The sequence below is a fragment of the Somniosus microcephalus genome, chromosome 3 (assembly GCF_052327205.1).
Source record: "Somniosus microcephalus isolate GS21.2 chromosome 3, FLI_Smic_1.0, whole genome shotgun sequence".
NCBI lineage: Eukaryota > Metazoa > Chordata > Chondrichthyes > Squaliformes > Somniosidae > Somniosus > Somniosus microcephalus.
Window position 1 is genome coordinate 249,172,473 of NC_140989.1, and position 13,693 is coordinate 249,186,165.

The 13,693-nt window shown below is 48.0% G+C and overlaps 1 protein-coding gene across 1 annotated transcript in view; it reads left to right on the plus strand.

Moving 5' to 3' along the window:
* Positions 1-13,693, plus strand: part of LOC147121816 (uncharacterized) — a 62,284-nt gene that overhangs the window by 29,941 nt on the left and 18,650 nt on the right. The window contains exons 3-4 of the mRNA XM_085982324.1: positions 701-792; positions 12,022-12,167. Of these exons, the coding sequence (XP_085838450.1) occupies positions 701-792; positions 12,022-12,167 (238 nt within the window). The remainder of the gene's footprint in view (positions 1-700; positions 793-12,021; positions 12,168-13,693) is intronic.

Genomic DNA, 13,693 nt, shown 5'->3' on the forward strand with positions numbered 1-13,693 from the left:
AGTGTTCAGGAAATTAATTCTTCAATTCTTGGAGACCCCAGGACATTCCTGGAGGTTTGGCAACCCTAGAACAGATGCACAAGATTCCTGGGCCCACAGTCTTCAATTTGTGATTGGTATGTGATGGGAGACTATAAACAGGAATATAACTCTCAAGAATGGAACTCAAATGCCTGTGAGAAAATGTATTACTAAAGTATTGATTGATCATAATAAGATTCTCTGTTTTTGAGCATATATGTCAAAAGCTTCAGATACTACATAGAAGAGTCTGGTGATTTAGGAGAAGCACAGGCTCAGAAATAAAAGCAGCAATTGCAAGACCATGAGGTGGGAGATGAATCATAAGCTGGCTGTTCTGGGGTGGGATGGGGCGGAGGGGGGTTGGCATAACTAGATGGGGGGAGCTGAAGGTAGATCAAAGAAGAAGCTAAATGCTAGTTCTGGTACTCTAGATTTTTTTTTTAAAAAGCTATATGCCACAGACCCACACTTTACCATTTAGAAATATTAGAAAATTAACAAAACACTATATAAAGGAGATTGATATGCTCAAAATAAATAGAACAAAAAAGGATTCCAGTGTGATATTTTTGCTTCACTCTATAGAAAGATGCATCTAACTAAAACTGGTCTAATGCTTCCTGTTCTACCCTCAATGTATTGAACCTGTTCACTTAATACAGAACTTTGATTGCAGGTTGATATTGCTGCTGTTGTTCCTGTAAATGCCAAATCAGTGAGAGCATCTGAGGAACTGGCTGGTATGGGAATGTTACAGAAGCAGCTTATGTGAGTAGTTGTTTATACTTCTCCTGGATTCAACTTCACTACTAGCAAAGCTTGTTTTCATATGTTGCATTGTTTAATCCATTATTTCAGGTGGTATAACATCAGAGTGTAACCGCAGACAACCTTTAACAAGAACAAATACTTTTACGAAGTTGCCCCTTGTGGTTGCTGAGAGCATAGGGAGACTTGGAAATATTGCACTGGAGTACCAAAGGGCAATAAATTTCTTGTAGCCCAATCCATGCTTCAACAACCCTAGATAAGCAAGTGATGATTGACTTTGCACACTTCTTTCATCAAGCTAGGGCTGTGCACTGAAGCCAGTGTTTAACTGCTAGTGTGGAATGTGGTACTTTGCAACACTAAGAATGACGAGCCTAGTATGAGGCCAGATGATGTCTGGATCTTTTGAGGTAGCATCTTCCTCCTCGAGACCATTCTAGTTAACTATGTCACACAGCCAGATCTTGCACCACGTAGTCCTTTCAAGATACCAGTTAAAGGCCTCTTGAATGCAGATCGACTGGTGTCCATTAGGTGCTCTGCTGATCATGCCAGTCAATCAATGCTACCTTGTTGAGTGCATAACTAAAAAAAACTTGAATTTCACACCGTGAACCATGGTTTAAACAGAAAATGCATCACTCTGCATACAATTTATATGCCCAATGGACGAGGTGTTACTTCTGCAATATTTTATTCACCTCAGTTGTTGAATATCATATTCAGCATGACTTTGGTGTCTGCTCAACGTATAAGAAGCAACAGAGGGTCAAAGCATGTAGTATAGATGTACAGTGTACGAGTTCCATCCTTAATGCAGCTTTCTGGTGTCCACAAGTGACTGGATTTCTACTGTTGTTAGTTCAACTATTTGATTTTTACTAAAGGATACTGATGGCGAAAATCACTTTTTAATTGCCACAGCTTTGCTATATAGTTCTCCTGTTAATTCAAAGTTGTATTATCAAGTAATGATTGCAATTTAGAGTAGTTTAGAGTAGTTATGGATAGGAACAAGGAACAATTAAAGGTGAAGTTACTCAACTGGAAGAGGACTCATTTCAGTGAGTTATAAAGGGTTCTGGCCCACGTGGATTGGAAACAAATATTGGTACATAAAACAGTAAATGAGCAATGGGAGGGCTTCAAGGCAGAGATAGTTCGGGTACAGACTGAACACATTACTATGAGGGGGAAAGGAAGGGCATCCAAAGCTAGAGCTCCTTGGCTGATTAAAGATATAGGGGTGATATACCTATCAATTCGTCCAATAAAAAGCGACGAGTTAGGAACGTAACTAAAGGTTTTTATTGACTAAATAACAGAGCCCACCCTCGTGGGTGATCGGGTCCAACAAGGAGGAATACCAGCCAGTCGACTACCTTTATACCTGGGCAGGTAGGTGGAGCCATGGGCGGAGTCGGAGGTGGTCAGCCCAGGTATAACAGCGCGACAAGAGGCGACCTCGTATCGTGATACAACAGTGATAACGGTGATAACAATACAACAGTGATAACTATAGTGTAACGATAAAAGTGGTTTACCACATTCACCCCTTGTTTAGATTTGAGTCCGGCGGGGTGAAGTGTACTACCAGTTCTGGTATGTCAGTCTGTCCGGAGGCCTCGTAAGCCTCTCCGATCGTCGCAGCGGCGGTGCTGCATTATCCGGTGTTAGTGCTGGTGTCTGCGTGGTCGGCGAAGGCTCGTGGGGTTCCGGCATGCCGTCTACCTGGGCTGGAATTGGGGGGGTGGTGGGGGGGGGTAAAGGTGGTGTCTCCGGAGTGCCCGAGGGTGCGAGGTCTCGTAAGGAGACAGTGTCCTCCCGCCCGTCTGGGTAAGCCACGTAGGCGTACTGGGGGTTGGCGTGCAGGAGGTTCACCCTCTCGACCAGGGGGTCTGTTTTATGGGCCCTCACGTGCTTTCGCAGCAAGACGGGCCCCGGAGAGGTCAGCCAGGTTGGTAGAGTGGTTCCCGTAGTCGACTTCCTGGGGAAAACAAACATTCGTTCATGGGGGGTGGCGTTAACGGCAGTGCAAAGTAGTGACCGGATGGAGTGCAGCGCTGTCGGGAGGACTTCCTGCCAGCGGGAGGTTGGGAGGCCCTTCGACTTTAAGGCTAAGAGGACGGCCTTCCATACCGTCGCGTTCTCTCTTTCCACCTGGCCGTTCCCTCGGGGGTTGTAGCTGGTGGTCCTACTTGCTGCAATACCTCTCGCTAGTAGGAACTGACGGAGTTCCTCGCTCATGAAAGAGGAGCCCCGGTCACTATGTATATAGTTTGGGAACCCGAACAAGGCGAAGAGGTCGTTCAGGCATTTAATGACCGTGGTACTGGTCATGTCTGGGCAGGGGAAGGCAAAGGGGAAACGGGAGTACTCATCAACAATGTTGAGGAAGTACACATTACGGTGAGAGGACGGGAGGGGCCCCTTAAAGTCGATGCTCAGGCGCTCGAAGGGGCGGGTGGCCTTGATCAGGCTTGCTCTGTCCGGCCTAAAGAAGTGCGGTTTGCACTCGGCACAGGTCTGGCAGTTCCTGGTTATGGTCCTGACCTCCTCGATGGAGTAGGGCAGGTTGCGGGCCTTAATGAAGTGGTAAAGTCTGGTGACCCCGGGGTGGCAGAGGTCGTTGTGGAGGGTCTGAAGTCTATCACTTTGCGCGCTGGCGCATGTAATTCGTGACAGAGCATCGGGGGGTTCGTTCAGCTTACCTGGCCGGTACAAGATATCATAATCGTAGGTGGAGAGCTCGATTCTCCACCTCAAGATCTTGTCATTCTTGATTTTGCCCCTCAGCTTGTTATTAAACATAAAAGCGACCGAACGTTGGTCGGTAAGGAGGGTAAATCGTTTGCCTGCCAGGTAGTGCCTCCAGCGTCGTACCGCCTCCACAATCGCCTGGGCCTCCTTCTCGACCGACGAGTGTCGGATCTCAGGGCCCTGTAGGGTCCTTGAGAAGAAGGCCACCGGTCTCCCCTCCTGGTTAAGGGTGGCGGCTAGGGCGAAGTCGGATGCATCGCTCTCGACTTGGAAGGGGATGGACTCATCCACTGCGTGCATAGTGGCCTTGGCAATGTCTCCCTTAATGAGGGAGAAGGCTGCGCACGCTTCCTCCGTAAGGGGGAAGGATGTGGACTTCATGAGGGGTCTGGCTTTGTCCGCATAATTGGGCACCCATTGGGCATAGTAGGCGAAGAGCCCCAGGGTTCTCTTAAGTGCCTTAGGGCAGTGGGGGAGGGGTAGCTCCATGAGGGGGCGCATTCTTTCGGGGTCGGGGCCGATGAGTCCGTTCTCTACTACACAGCCAAGGATGGCAAGGCGCGAGGTGTTAAACACACATTTCTCCTTATTGTAGGTGAGGTTCAGCCGTTGGGCTGTACGGAGGAATTTCTCCAGATTCACGTCGTGGTCCTGCCGGTCGCGGCCGCAGATGGTGACGTTATCTAGGTAGGGGAATGTGGCCTGCAGTCCGTTCTGGTCAACCATCCGGTCCATCTCCCTTTGGAAGACCGAGACCCCGTTGGTGACACCGAAGGGGACCCTAAGGAAGTGGTATAGGCGCCCATTCGCCTCGAAGGCGGTGTACTGGCGGTCCTCGGGGTGGATAGGGAGTTGGTGGTAGGCCGACTTAAGGTCGATGGTCGAGAATACGCGGTATTGTGCAATCTGATTGACCATGTCAGATATGCGGGGAAGGGGGTATGTGTCCAGCTGGGTGTATCTGTTTATGGTCTGGCTGTAGTCGATGACCAGGCGATTTTTATCGCCGGTCTTAACGACCACGACCTGGGCACGCCAGGGGCTGTTGCTCCCCTCGATGATGCCCTCCTTCAGGAGACGCTGCACCTCAGAGCTAATGAAAGCTCTGTCCCCAGCGCTGTACCGCCTGCTCTTGGTAGCGACGGGTTTGCAGTCGGGGGTGAGGTTAGCGAACAGGGAAGGTGGCGGCACCTTGAGGGTGGATAGGCTGCAGGTGTTACGCGGTGGGCGGTTTAACCTTCGCTGGTTGTCGACTGTGAGTGGGGGGAGGGGTCCACCGTATGCTAGGGTTACACTTTGGAGGTGGGATTGGAAGTCCAGCCCTAGTAGGACGGCAGCGCAGAGCTGGGGGAGGACGAGGAGTTTAAAGTTTTTATACTCTGTACCCTTAACCGACAAGGTCACAGCACAGTAGCCGCTAATGTCCGTGGCGTGGGACCTCGATGCCATCGAGATTCGGTTGCGCATTGGCAGGACAGGGAGGGAGTAGTGGCTCACCGTGTCTGGGTGGATGAAGCTCTCCGTGCTTCCGCTGTCGAACAGGCAGGTCGTGGCGTGGCCGTTTACTTTGATGTCCATCATCGACTTGGACAGGTGGTGTGGGTGGGCTTGATCCAGAGTGACGGAGGCTAGTGTGTAGGTAAGCGAGTCGTTGTCGTCTGCGGGCGAGGCGGTCGTCGGGTCCGGGGGCCCGGTGGCAGTCGGGCGTGGTGGGTAAGATGGCGTCTCCCACGAGGTAGGACAAAATGGCGGAGAAGATGGCTGCCCCCATAACTCACATGAGGCACTATTGGGGTCGGTTGCCTTGATCAAAGATGGCCGCCCCCATGACTCACGTGTGGGGATACTGGCCTCAGTTGCCGTGAAAGAAGATGGCCACCCCCACAGTTCGCATGAGGCACTGCTGGCCTCTGAAGATCTGCTCCTGCAGGCCTTAGAGAAGTGGCCTTTCTTCCTGCAGGTTGAGCAGGTAGAGTTCCTGGCTGGGCAGCGCGACCTCGGGTGCTTCTCCTGGCCGCAAAAGAAGCAGCCGGCGGCCCGATCGCGGGTGCCCGATGTCGGAGCCGGTACCGGGGGTGGCGGGCCCGGTCGGGTCCGGGACGCCGACGCTGAGGTAGGTCCCGGGGGCGGCGCTGCGAAGGGTATTGCGGTAGGGGTCGGGCCCGAGTCCCAGGGTCGCGAGCAGTACCTGGAAAACGCCTCCTGGTCCTGATGGGCCACCTCCAGGGAGAGAGCGAGGGCTTCAGCTTTGTCCAGGTCGAGGTCTTTAGCTTCAAGCAGTCTTTGCCGTGAGTAGTCGGACCGTAGGCCTTTCACAAAGGCATCGCGGATATTATCTTCCGTATTTTCAACAGCCGTCACCGCTTTAAAGTCACAGTTCCTGCCGAGTGCTCTTAGCGCCCGTAAAAATTCAGCTACAGACTCTCCTGGCTGTTGCGGGCGGGATCTTAGGAGGTGCCTGGTGTACATGTAATTTACCGGGCTGCGGTACTGCTGTTTCAGTAGGTTGATAGCGGCCTCGTATGTAGTCGTATCCTGGATGAGTGCGTATACTCTCGGGCTCGCTTGGGCGTTCAGAAGTCTTAGTTTGGATCTCTGCGGGGCGCCGGATTCTTCCAGGTAGGATTCGAAGCAGTCCAGCCAGTGTTTGAAGTTGAGGGCTGAGTTTGCTGCCTGTGGGTTTAGATCCAGGTACGGTGGTTTGAGGGCTTGCAGCCAAGCCGGCTGGTGTGGCTGGTGTAGCCCGGTGTCTGAAAGCTGCTGTGGCTGTGCTTCTGGGAGGGCTCCTGGCTGGTCAGTAGTAGACATCTTTAAAATTTAGTCAATAAAATTGATATACCTATCAATTCGTCCAATAAAAAGCGACGAGTTAGGAACGTAACTAAAGGTTTTTATTGACTAAATAACAGAGCCCACCCTCGTGGGTGATCGGGTCCAACAAGGAGGAATACCAGCCAGTCGACTACCTTTATACCTGGGCAGGTAGGTGGAGCCATGGGCGGAGTCGGAGGTGGTCAGCCCAGGTATAACAGCGCGACAAGAGGCGACCTCGTATCGTGATACAACAGTGATAACGGTGATAACAATACAACAGTGATAACTATAGTGTAACGATAAAAGTGGTTTACCACAAGGGGGAAAAATGGGCTCACGCCCCCTTTGGGGCACTAACTTTGCGCTACTTTTAACGCCCCGAAGAAGTTAGCATCCCCACACCCGAAATTGAATGGTAGTGCCCCAAGCAGGAAGTGGGGTGCAACTGGAAGCGCTCCCCCTCCCTCTTGGGACACTCCAGTTCAATATCGTGGCACTATGAGCCGCAGCGCCGTGCGTGCCAGCACATAGCGCCACGGTACTGCAGGTCTCCCTCCCCTTATTAAAGGGGAGGGAACCAGGGCCCTGCTGGGCCACCAGGGAACGGGGTGCCGGCAAAAGAGCCCGGCACCCCTCTTGATCGCGGCCGGCACCCCGCAGGAGGAGAGCAGGTGCTGGCAGGCGGCCCACAAAACCAAATGGCCGCCCGGCACCTTCCCATTAAATATCACCGCCCCGGCTGCAAGTACGCCCTCCTGACCCTGTCGGACATAGCACCTGGTGGTACGTCAGGGGGCACGACTCAAGTTTGCGGCCGGGGCGCTGCGCACAGCGATGACATCATTGCTTGAGGCACAGCGCTACTGGCTACTGCCGGCGTTAACCGCCCGTTGAATTTTGCAGGAGGTGTTAGTGGCGCCCAGGCGCTAGTTGCTTTGAGCCCCGTTAGCCCCTTGGGACGCTAACGGGAGGGGCAAAGCAACCGAATTTTGCCCCCATAGAGATTAAAATGAAACAGAAAAGGGAGGCTTATGTTAAATTACAGATTCATAATACAGTAGAGAATCAAGCAGAATACAGAGTACAGAGGAGAACTGAAAAAGGAAATAAGAGACAAAGAGAGTGTATGAGAAAAGATTATTGGGTAACATAAAAAGGAACACTAAAGTATTTTATAAACATAATGAGTAAAAGCATAGTCAAAGGAAGGGTGGGGCTGATTACGGATCAAAAATAAATACTTCTTGTGGAGGAACAGAGCTTGGCTGAGGTACTAAATGAGTACTTTGCATGTATCTTCTCAAAAGAAGAGGATGCTGCTAATGTCACGGTAAGGAAGAAGGCGGGTAGAGATATTAGGATGAAAATAAATAAAGAGGAGGTACTTAACCGGTTGGCAGTGCTCAATGTAGGAAGGTCACCTGGTCCATATGGGATGCATCCTAGTTTACTGAGGGAAGTAAAGGTAGGAATAGCAAAGGCTCTGGCCACAATCTTTCAATCCTCCTTGGATATGGGAGTGGTGCCAGAGGACTGAAGGGTTGCTAATGTTACACCCTTGCTCAAAAGTGGGGAAAGGGATAAACTCTAACTAAAGGCCAGGCAGCCTAACGTCAGTGGTGAGGAAACTTCTAGAGACTATGATTCAGCATTCCGCAGGGACCGCTCCCTCCGAGACACCCTAGTCCACTCCTCTATCACTCCAAACAGCCCTTCCTCTTCGCCTGGCACCTTCCCGTGCAAGCGGAGGAGATGTAACACCTGCCCCTATACCTCCCCCCTTCCCACTGTCCAGGGCCCCAAACACCCCTTCCAAGTGAAACAGCGATTTACTTGTACTTCTCGCAATCTAGTATACTGTATTCGCTGCTCACGATGCGGTCTCCTCTACATTGGGGAGACCAAACGCAGATTGGGTGACCGCTTTGCGGAACACCTCCGTTCAGTCCGTAAGGGTGACCCCGAGCTTCCGGTCGCCTGTCATTTTAATTCACCGCTCCATTCCCACTCGGACCTCACCGTCCTTGGCCTCTTGTATTGTTCCACGGAAGCTCAACGCAAACTCGAGGAACAGCACCTCATCTTCCGATTAGGCAGTCTGCAGCCTTCCGGACTCAATATCGAGTTCAACAATTTCAGATCATAAGCTCGGCCCCCATTTCATTTTCTGTTGTAATTGTTCCACTCCTTTCCCCCCCCCCCCCCGCCTTCCTTTTGTTTCTCTCTCACACCTGGCAGCTATCTTTTGCCCTGCCAGTACACTTTACACCTAATCCCAGCCTATTACCATCTCGTCTAGCTTCTAATCTCTTTTACTTCTTTTGTTTCTTTTATTCTTTTGTCCGATCGCAGCCCTGCCTTCGATCTAGTTTCTTTTCTTTCCAGTTTTGAAGAAGGGTCCAACCCGAAACGTCAACTCAAATTTCTCTCCACGGATGTTGCCTGACCTGCTGAGTTTTTCCAGCATTTTCTGTTGTTATTACCGATTTGTTAAAGGCAAATTGTGTCTGACAAACTTAACTGAGTTCTTCGATGAAGTAACGTAGAGAGTTGATGAGGGTAGTGCGTTTGATGTTGTGTATGTGGAGTTTCAAAAGCTGTTTGATAAAGTGCCACATAATAGGCTTTTAGCAAAATTGAAGTCCATGGGATTAAAGGGGCAGTGTCAACGTGAACACAAAATTGGCAGAGAGACAGAAAGCAAAGGGTAGTGGTGAATGTTTTTTTTCCAGAGTGGAAGGAAGTACACTGTGATGTCCCCAACTGTTGATATTAGGACCATTGCTCTTTTTGATATATATGAATGACCTGGACCTATAGGGAGCATAATTTCAGTTTGCAGATGGGATAAAACTTGGAAACATAGTAAACCATGAGCAGGATAGTAGCAGACTTCAGGAGGACATAGACAGACTGGTGAAATGGAGAGACACATGCTATATGAAATTTAATGCAGAGAAGTATGAAGTGATGCATTTTGGAAGGAAGAACAAGGAGAGGCAATATAAACTAAATGGTACACCTTTAAAGGGGGTGCAGAAACAGAGAGACCTGGGGATTCACATACACAAATCTTTGAAGGTGGCAGGGCAAGTTGATAAGGCTGCTAAAAAAGCATATGGAATCCTTGGCTTTATAAATAGCGGCATAGACTACAAAAACAAGGAAGTTATGCTAAACCTTTTATAAATCACTGATTAAGCCTCAACCAAAGTATTGTGTCCAATTCTGCAAGGATGTCAAGGCCTTGGAGAGAGTGATTTACTACAATGATACCAGGGATGAGAGACTTCAGTTATGTGGACAGACTAGAGAAGCTGGGATTGTTCGCCTTAGAGCTGAAAAGGTTAAGGGGAGATATAATAGAGGTGTTCAAATTTATGAAGAGTTTTGATAGAGTAAGTAAGTAAGTAGAAACTGTTTCCACTGGCAGGTGGGTGGGTAAGCAGAGTGCACAGATTTAAGATAATTGGCAAAAGAATCAGTGGAGATGAGGAGTATTTTTTTTACGCTGCGAGTTGTTATGATCTGGAATGCAGTGCCTGAAAGGGTGGTGGAAGCAGATTCAACAGTAACTTTCAAAAGTGAATTGGATATATACTTGAAAAGGAAATATTTGCAGGGCTATGGGGAAAAAGCAGGGGAGTGGGACTAATTGGATGGTTCTTTCAAAGAGTTGGCACAGGCATGATGGCCCAAATGTCCTCCTGTGCTGTATCATTCTATGATTCTAGTTTGAATTAAGCAAAACCCTCACGGGAGATGTATTTTGCATGATTTCAAGTTGAATTAAGTAATTTGAAGTAAGAGGATTAGACTTTTCTGGGAATACGTTTGTTATTGCTTGTCTACTTTCAGTGTTTGTCATATTCTTTTCTTTTCTCCACTGATTTTTTTCCCCTGTCTTACTCACCTCCTAAAGGCTTTGAGGTTTTGCTGGGATACATTTCCAGCGGTCCTGGGTGCCTTGCGTCCTTTGCCCAAGTCGCCATTCTTCATGCGTGAGTCTAGATAGTCAGTGTCTAGGCTCTTCAACTCGCGGACAAAATGGGCCGGATTTTGCGGTCAACAGCGAACAAATGACACCAGCCGTTCAACAACAACTTGCATTTATATAGCGTCTTTAATGTAGTAAAACACCCCAAGGCGCATCGCAGGAGCCTTGTCAAACAAAACCGAGCCACATAAGGAAATATTAGGGCAGATCAAAGAGGTAGTTTTTAAGGAGCATCTTAAAGGAGAAGAGGAGGTTCAGGGAGGGAATTCTAGAGTTTGGAGCCTAGGCAGCTGAAGGCACAGCCACAAATGGTGGAGCAATTAAAATCAGGGATACGCAAGAGGCCAGAATTGGAGGAGCGCAGATATCTCTGAGGGTTGTAGGGCTGGAGCAGGTTACAGAGATAGGGAGGGGTGAGGCCATCCAGCGATTTGAAAACAAGGATGAGAATTTTAAGATCGAGGTATTGCTTAACTGGGAGCCAGTGTAGGTTAATGAGCACAGGGCTGCTGGGTGAACGGAACTTGGTGCGCGTTAGGATACGGGTAGCAGAGTTTTGGATGACCCTAAATTTATGGAGGGAGGAAGATGGGAGGCCAGCAAGGTGTTTTCTTTTTCATTCATGGGATATGGGCGCCGCTGGCAAGGCCAACATTTATTGCCCATCCCTAGTTGCTCTTGAAAAGGTGGTGGTGAGCCGCCTTCTTGAACCGCTGCAGTCCGTGTGGTGAAGGTACTCCCACAGTGCTGTTAGGGAGGGAGTTCCAGGATTCTGACCCAGCGACGATGAAGGAACGGCGATATACTTCCAAGTGTGACTTGGAAGGGAACTTGGAGGTGGTGGTGTTCCCATGCACCTGCTGCTCTTATTCTTCTACGTGGTAGAGGTTGCGGGTTTGGGAGGTGCAGCGAGTTGCTGTAGTGCATCTTGTAGATGGTACACACTGCAGCCATGGTACGCCAATGGTGGAGGGAGTGAATGTTTAAGGTGGCGGATGGGGTGCCAATCAAGTGGGCTGCTTTGTCTTGGATGGTGTTAAGCTTCTTGAGTGTTGTTGGAGCTGCACTCATCCAGGCAAGTGGAGAGTATTCCATCACACTCCTGACTTGTGCCTTGTAGTTGGTGGAAAGGCTTTGGGGAGTCAGGAGGTGAGACACTCGCCACAGGATACCCAGCCTCTGACCTGCTCTTGTTGCCACAGTGTTTGGTCCAATTATGTTTCAGGTCAATGGTGACTCCCAGGACATTGATGGTGGGGGATTCGGCGATGGTAATGCCATTGAATGTCAAGGGACGGTGGTTAGATGCTTGTTTGTTGGAGATAGTCATTGCCTGGCACTTGTGTGGCGTGAATGTTACCTGCCACTTATCAGCCCAAGCCTGAATGTCGTCCAGGTCTTGCTGCATGCGGGCATGGACTGCTTCTTTATCTGAGGAGTTGCGGATGGCACTGATCATCAGTGAACATCCCCATTTCTGACCTTATGATGGAGGGAAGGTCATTGATGAAGCAGCTGAAGATGGTTGGGCCTAGGACACTGCCCCTATGGTCCAAGCTCCCACAGACCCATTTTATCTGAGCTGTTAATCACCCATGCGCACTTGACATTTTTTTCTTTTTTGACAATTACCTCTACATTTTGATCTTTGGCAGAGAAGCACAGCAGCGTGCCCTGCAAGCAGAGGAACGGGTAACTTCTCTGGACGATAGCCTGCAGGAGGCTTTGGATAAGATTAAGGACCTGACACTAGAGTTGAAGACAAAAGAAGTAAAGGAAATGCTTCCGGTTCTAACAAAAAGTGAGTTTTCATTGAACCAGAAGAAGTTTCATAGCCACCATTAGCTTTATGTATTGCCCATGGAATTTGTTGGTAGTGTCATACAGGTGCTAAGCTTCTATTCATTACGTCACTGTTGTTAATTGCTGTTGGAGAACCTCAAATGGTAGGTTTAATTAGGAAGGTTAATTCTTTCAAATTAATTAAATTAATATTGATGCTATAGTGTAGTCGAAACTGAAATTGTACTGTCACGAATAATGAACACACAAAATAGTTTCAAATAGTATGGGGGAATACATAGGTAAAGTGAATGGAAAGACTTTTCTTTCTAGGAAATATCTGTCAATCTCAATGAAAGATAAAGGTACTGATTGTCTTTGTGGCCAAATAACGTTGAAGATTATTTAGCTGCAAGTTAATAATTTCTGGTACATTTCTCCAGCTGAGGAAAGACAAATAAAAGAGGGATTAATTCACCATGAGTATTGAAGCCTATAACTCTTGAAATGATTAACAATAATTTTTGCTATGATTGGTCTGATTGTCTGAAGTGATGTTCAGTTGTAATAGCTTCAGTTATTTAAAGTTGAATATCATTCACATAAATCAGAAGGCTTTGGAATGTTAAAAATTTTGTGAAGAAAGGAAGATGATTCTCAAGCAAGAAGACAACAAAAGATGAATTGATGAAACCAAAATCAGCACATCATTAAAACTTGCTGAACTGTTCAGTGCTCCACCCAATGTTCTTCTACATGACAGAGGTTGTATCATTCGTAAAACGAAGTTAGAGATGACTTGAAAGCATACTTAACCCTCTTTTGAACTCTAAATGCCACCAAGTATATGCTGTTATCTTAAAAATTGACTATTAATATGTTTGGGCTAAACCCTGCTAATGATGATTACTACTACAGTACTGAACTGTTATAATGTTGCTATCTCTAGTTTTATCTCTAGATAAATAAAGCAGTTATTAGTAATATATTGAGTGATGTTTCAAGTCCTTAAACTCTTCTAAGTGCACTGAATGTAATTTCCACAGTGACAAGTTGCATTCACTTTAACTGCTGGCTGAGAAAGTTCAGTTAATTATAGGTTTATGTAGATGAACACCCGTGCTAAATCACATCACACATAAATGGTAAATTTTGATCTAATTCTTCTTTTATAATTGTGGGCATTGTATGAGATTTTTGATTTCACTCTTCCTACAGTCCTTCAGCATGAACTTAAGAAACTGACTGTGAAAAGGCTATTCTTCCTATCAACCTCACTTCTTCCACAGCTGTATGCTAATCCATCCTTTCCTGGGTTCTACCTCAACCATTTAATTTCCTGACAGAAGGGTCTGCATAAACACTGCCTAATACTCAAAAATAATCAAGCAATGCTCCAATATATCTCTCCATCGCCATTATCTTCATTATTCAATCTTGACTGGCTGCCATCCACAGATGAGAACTTCTCCTCCCACCTTGTCTGATCCCATCGGCGCAGGATCCATCAGCCTCCTGGAGTATTTGATCATTTCAATCTGTGTC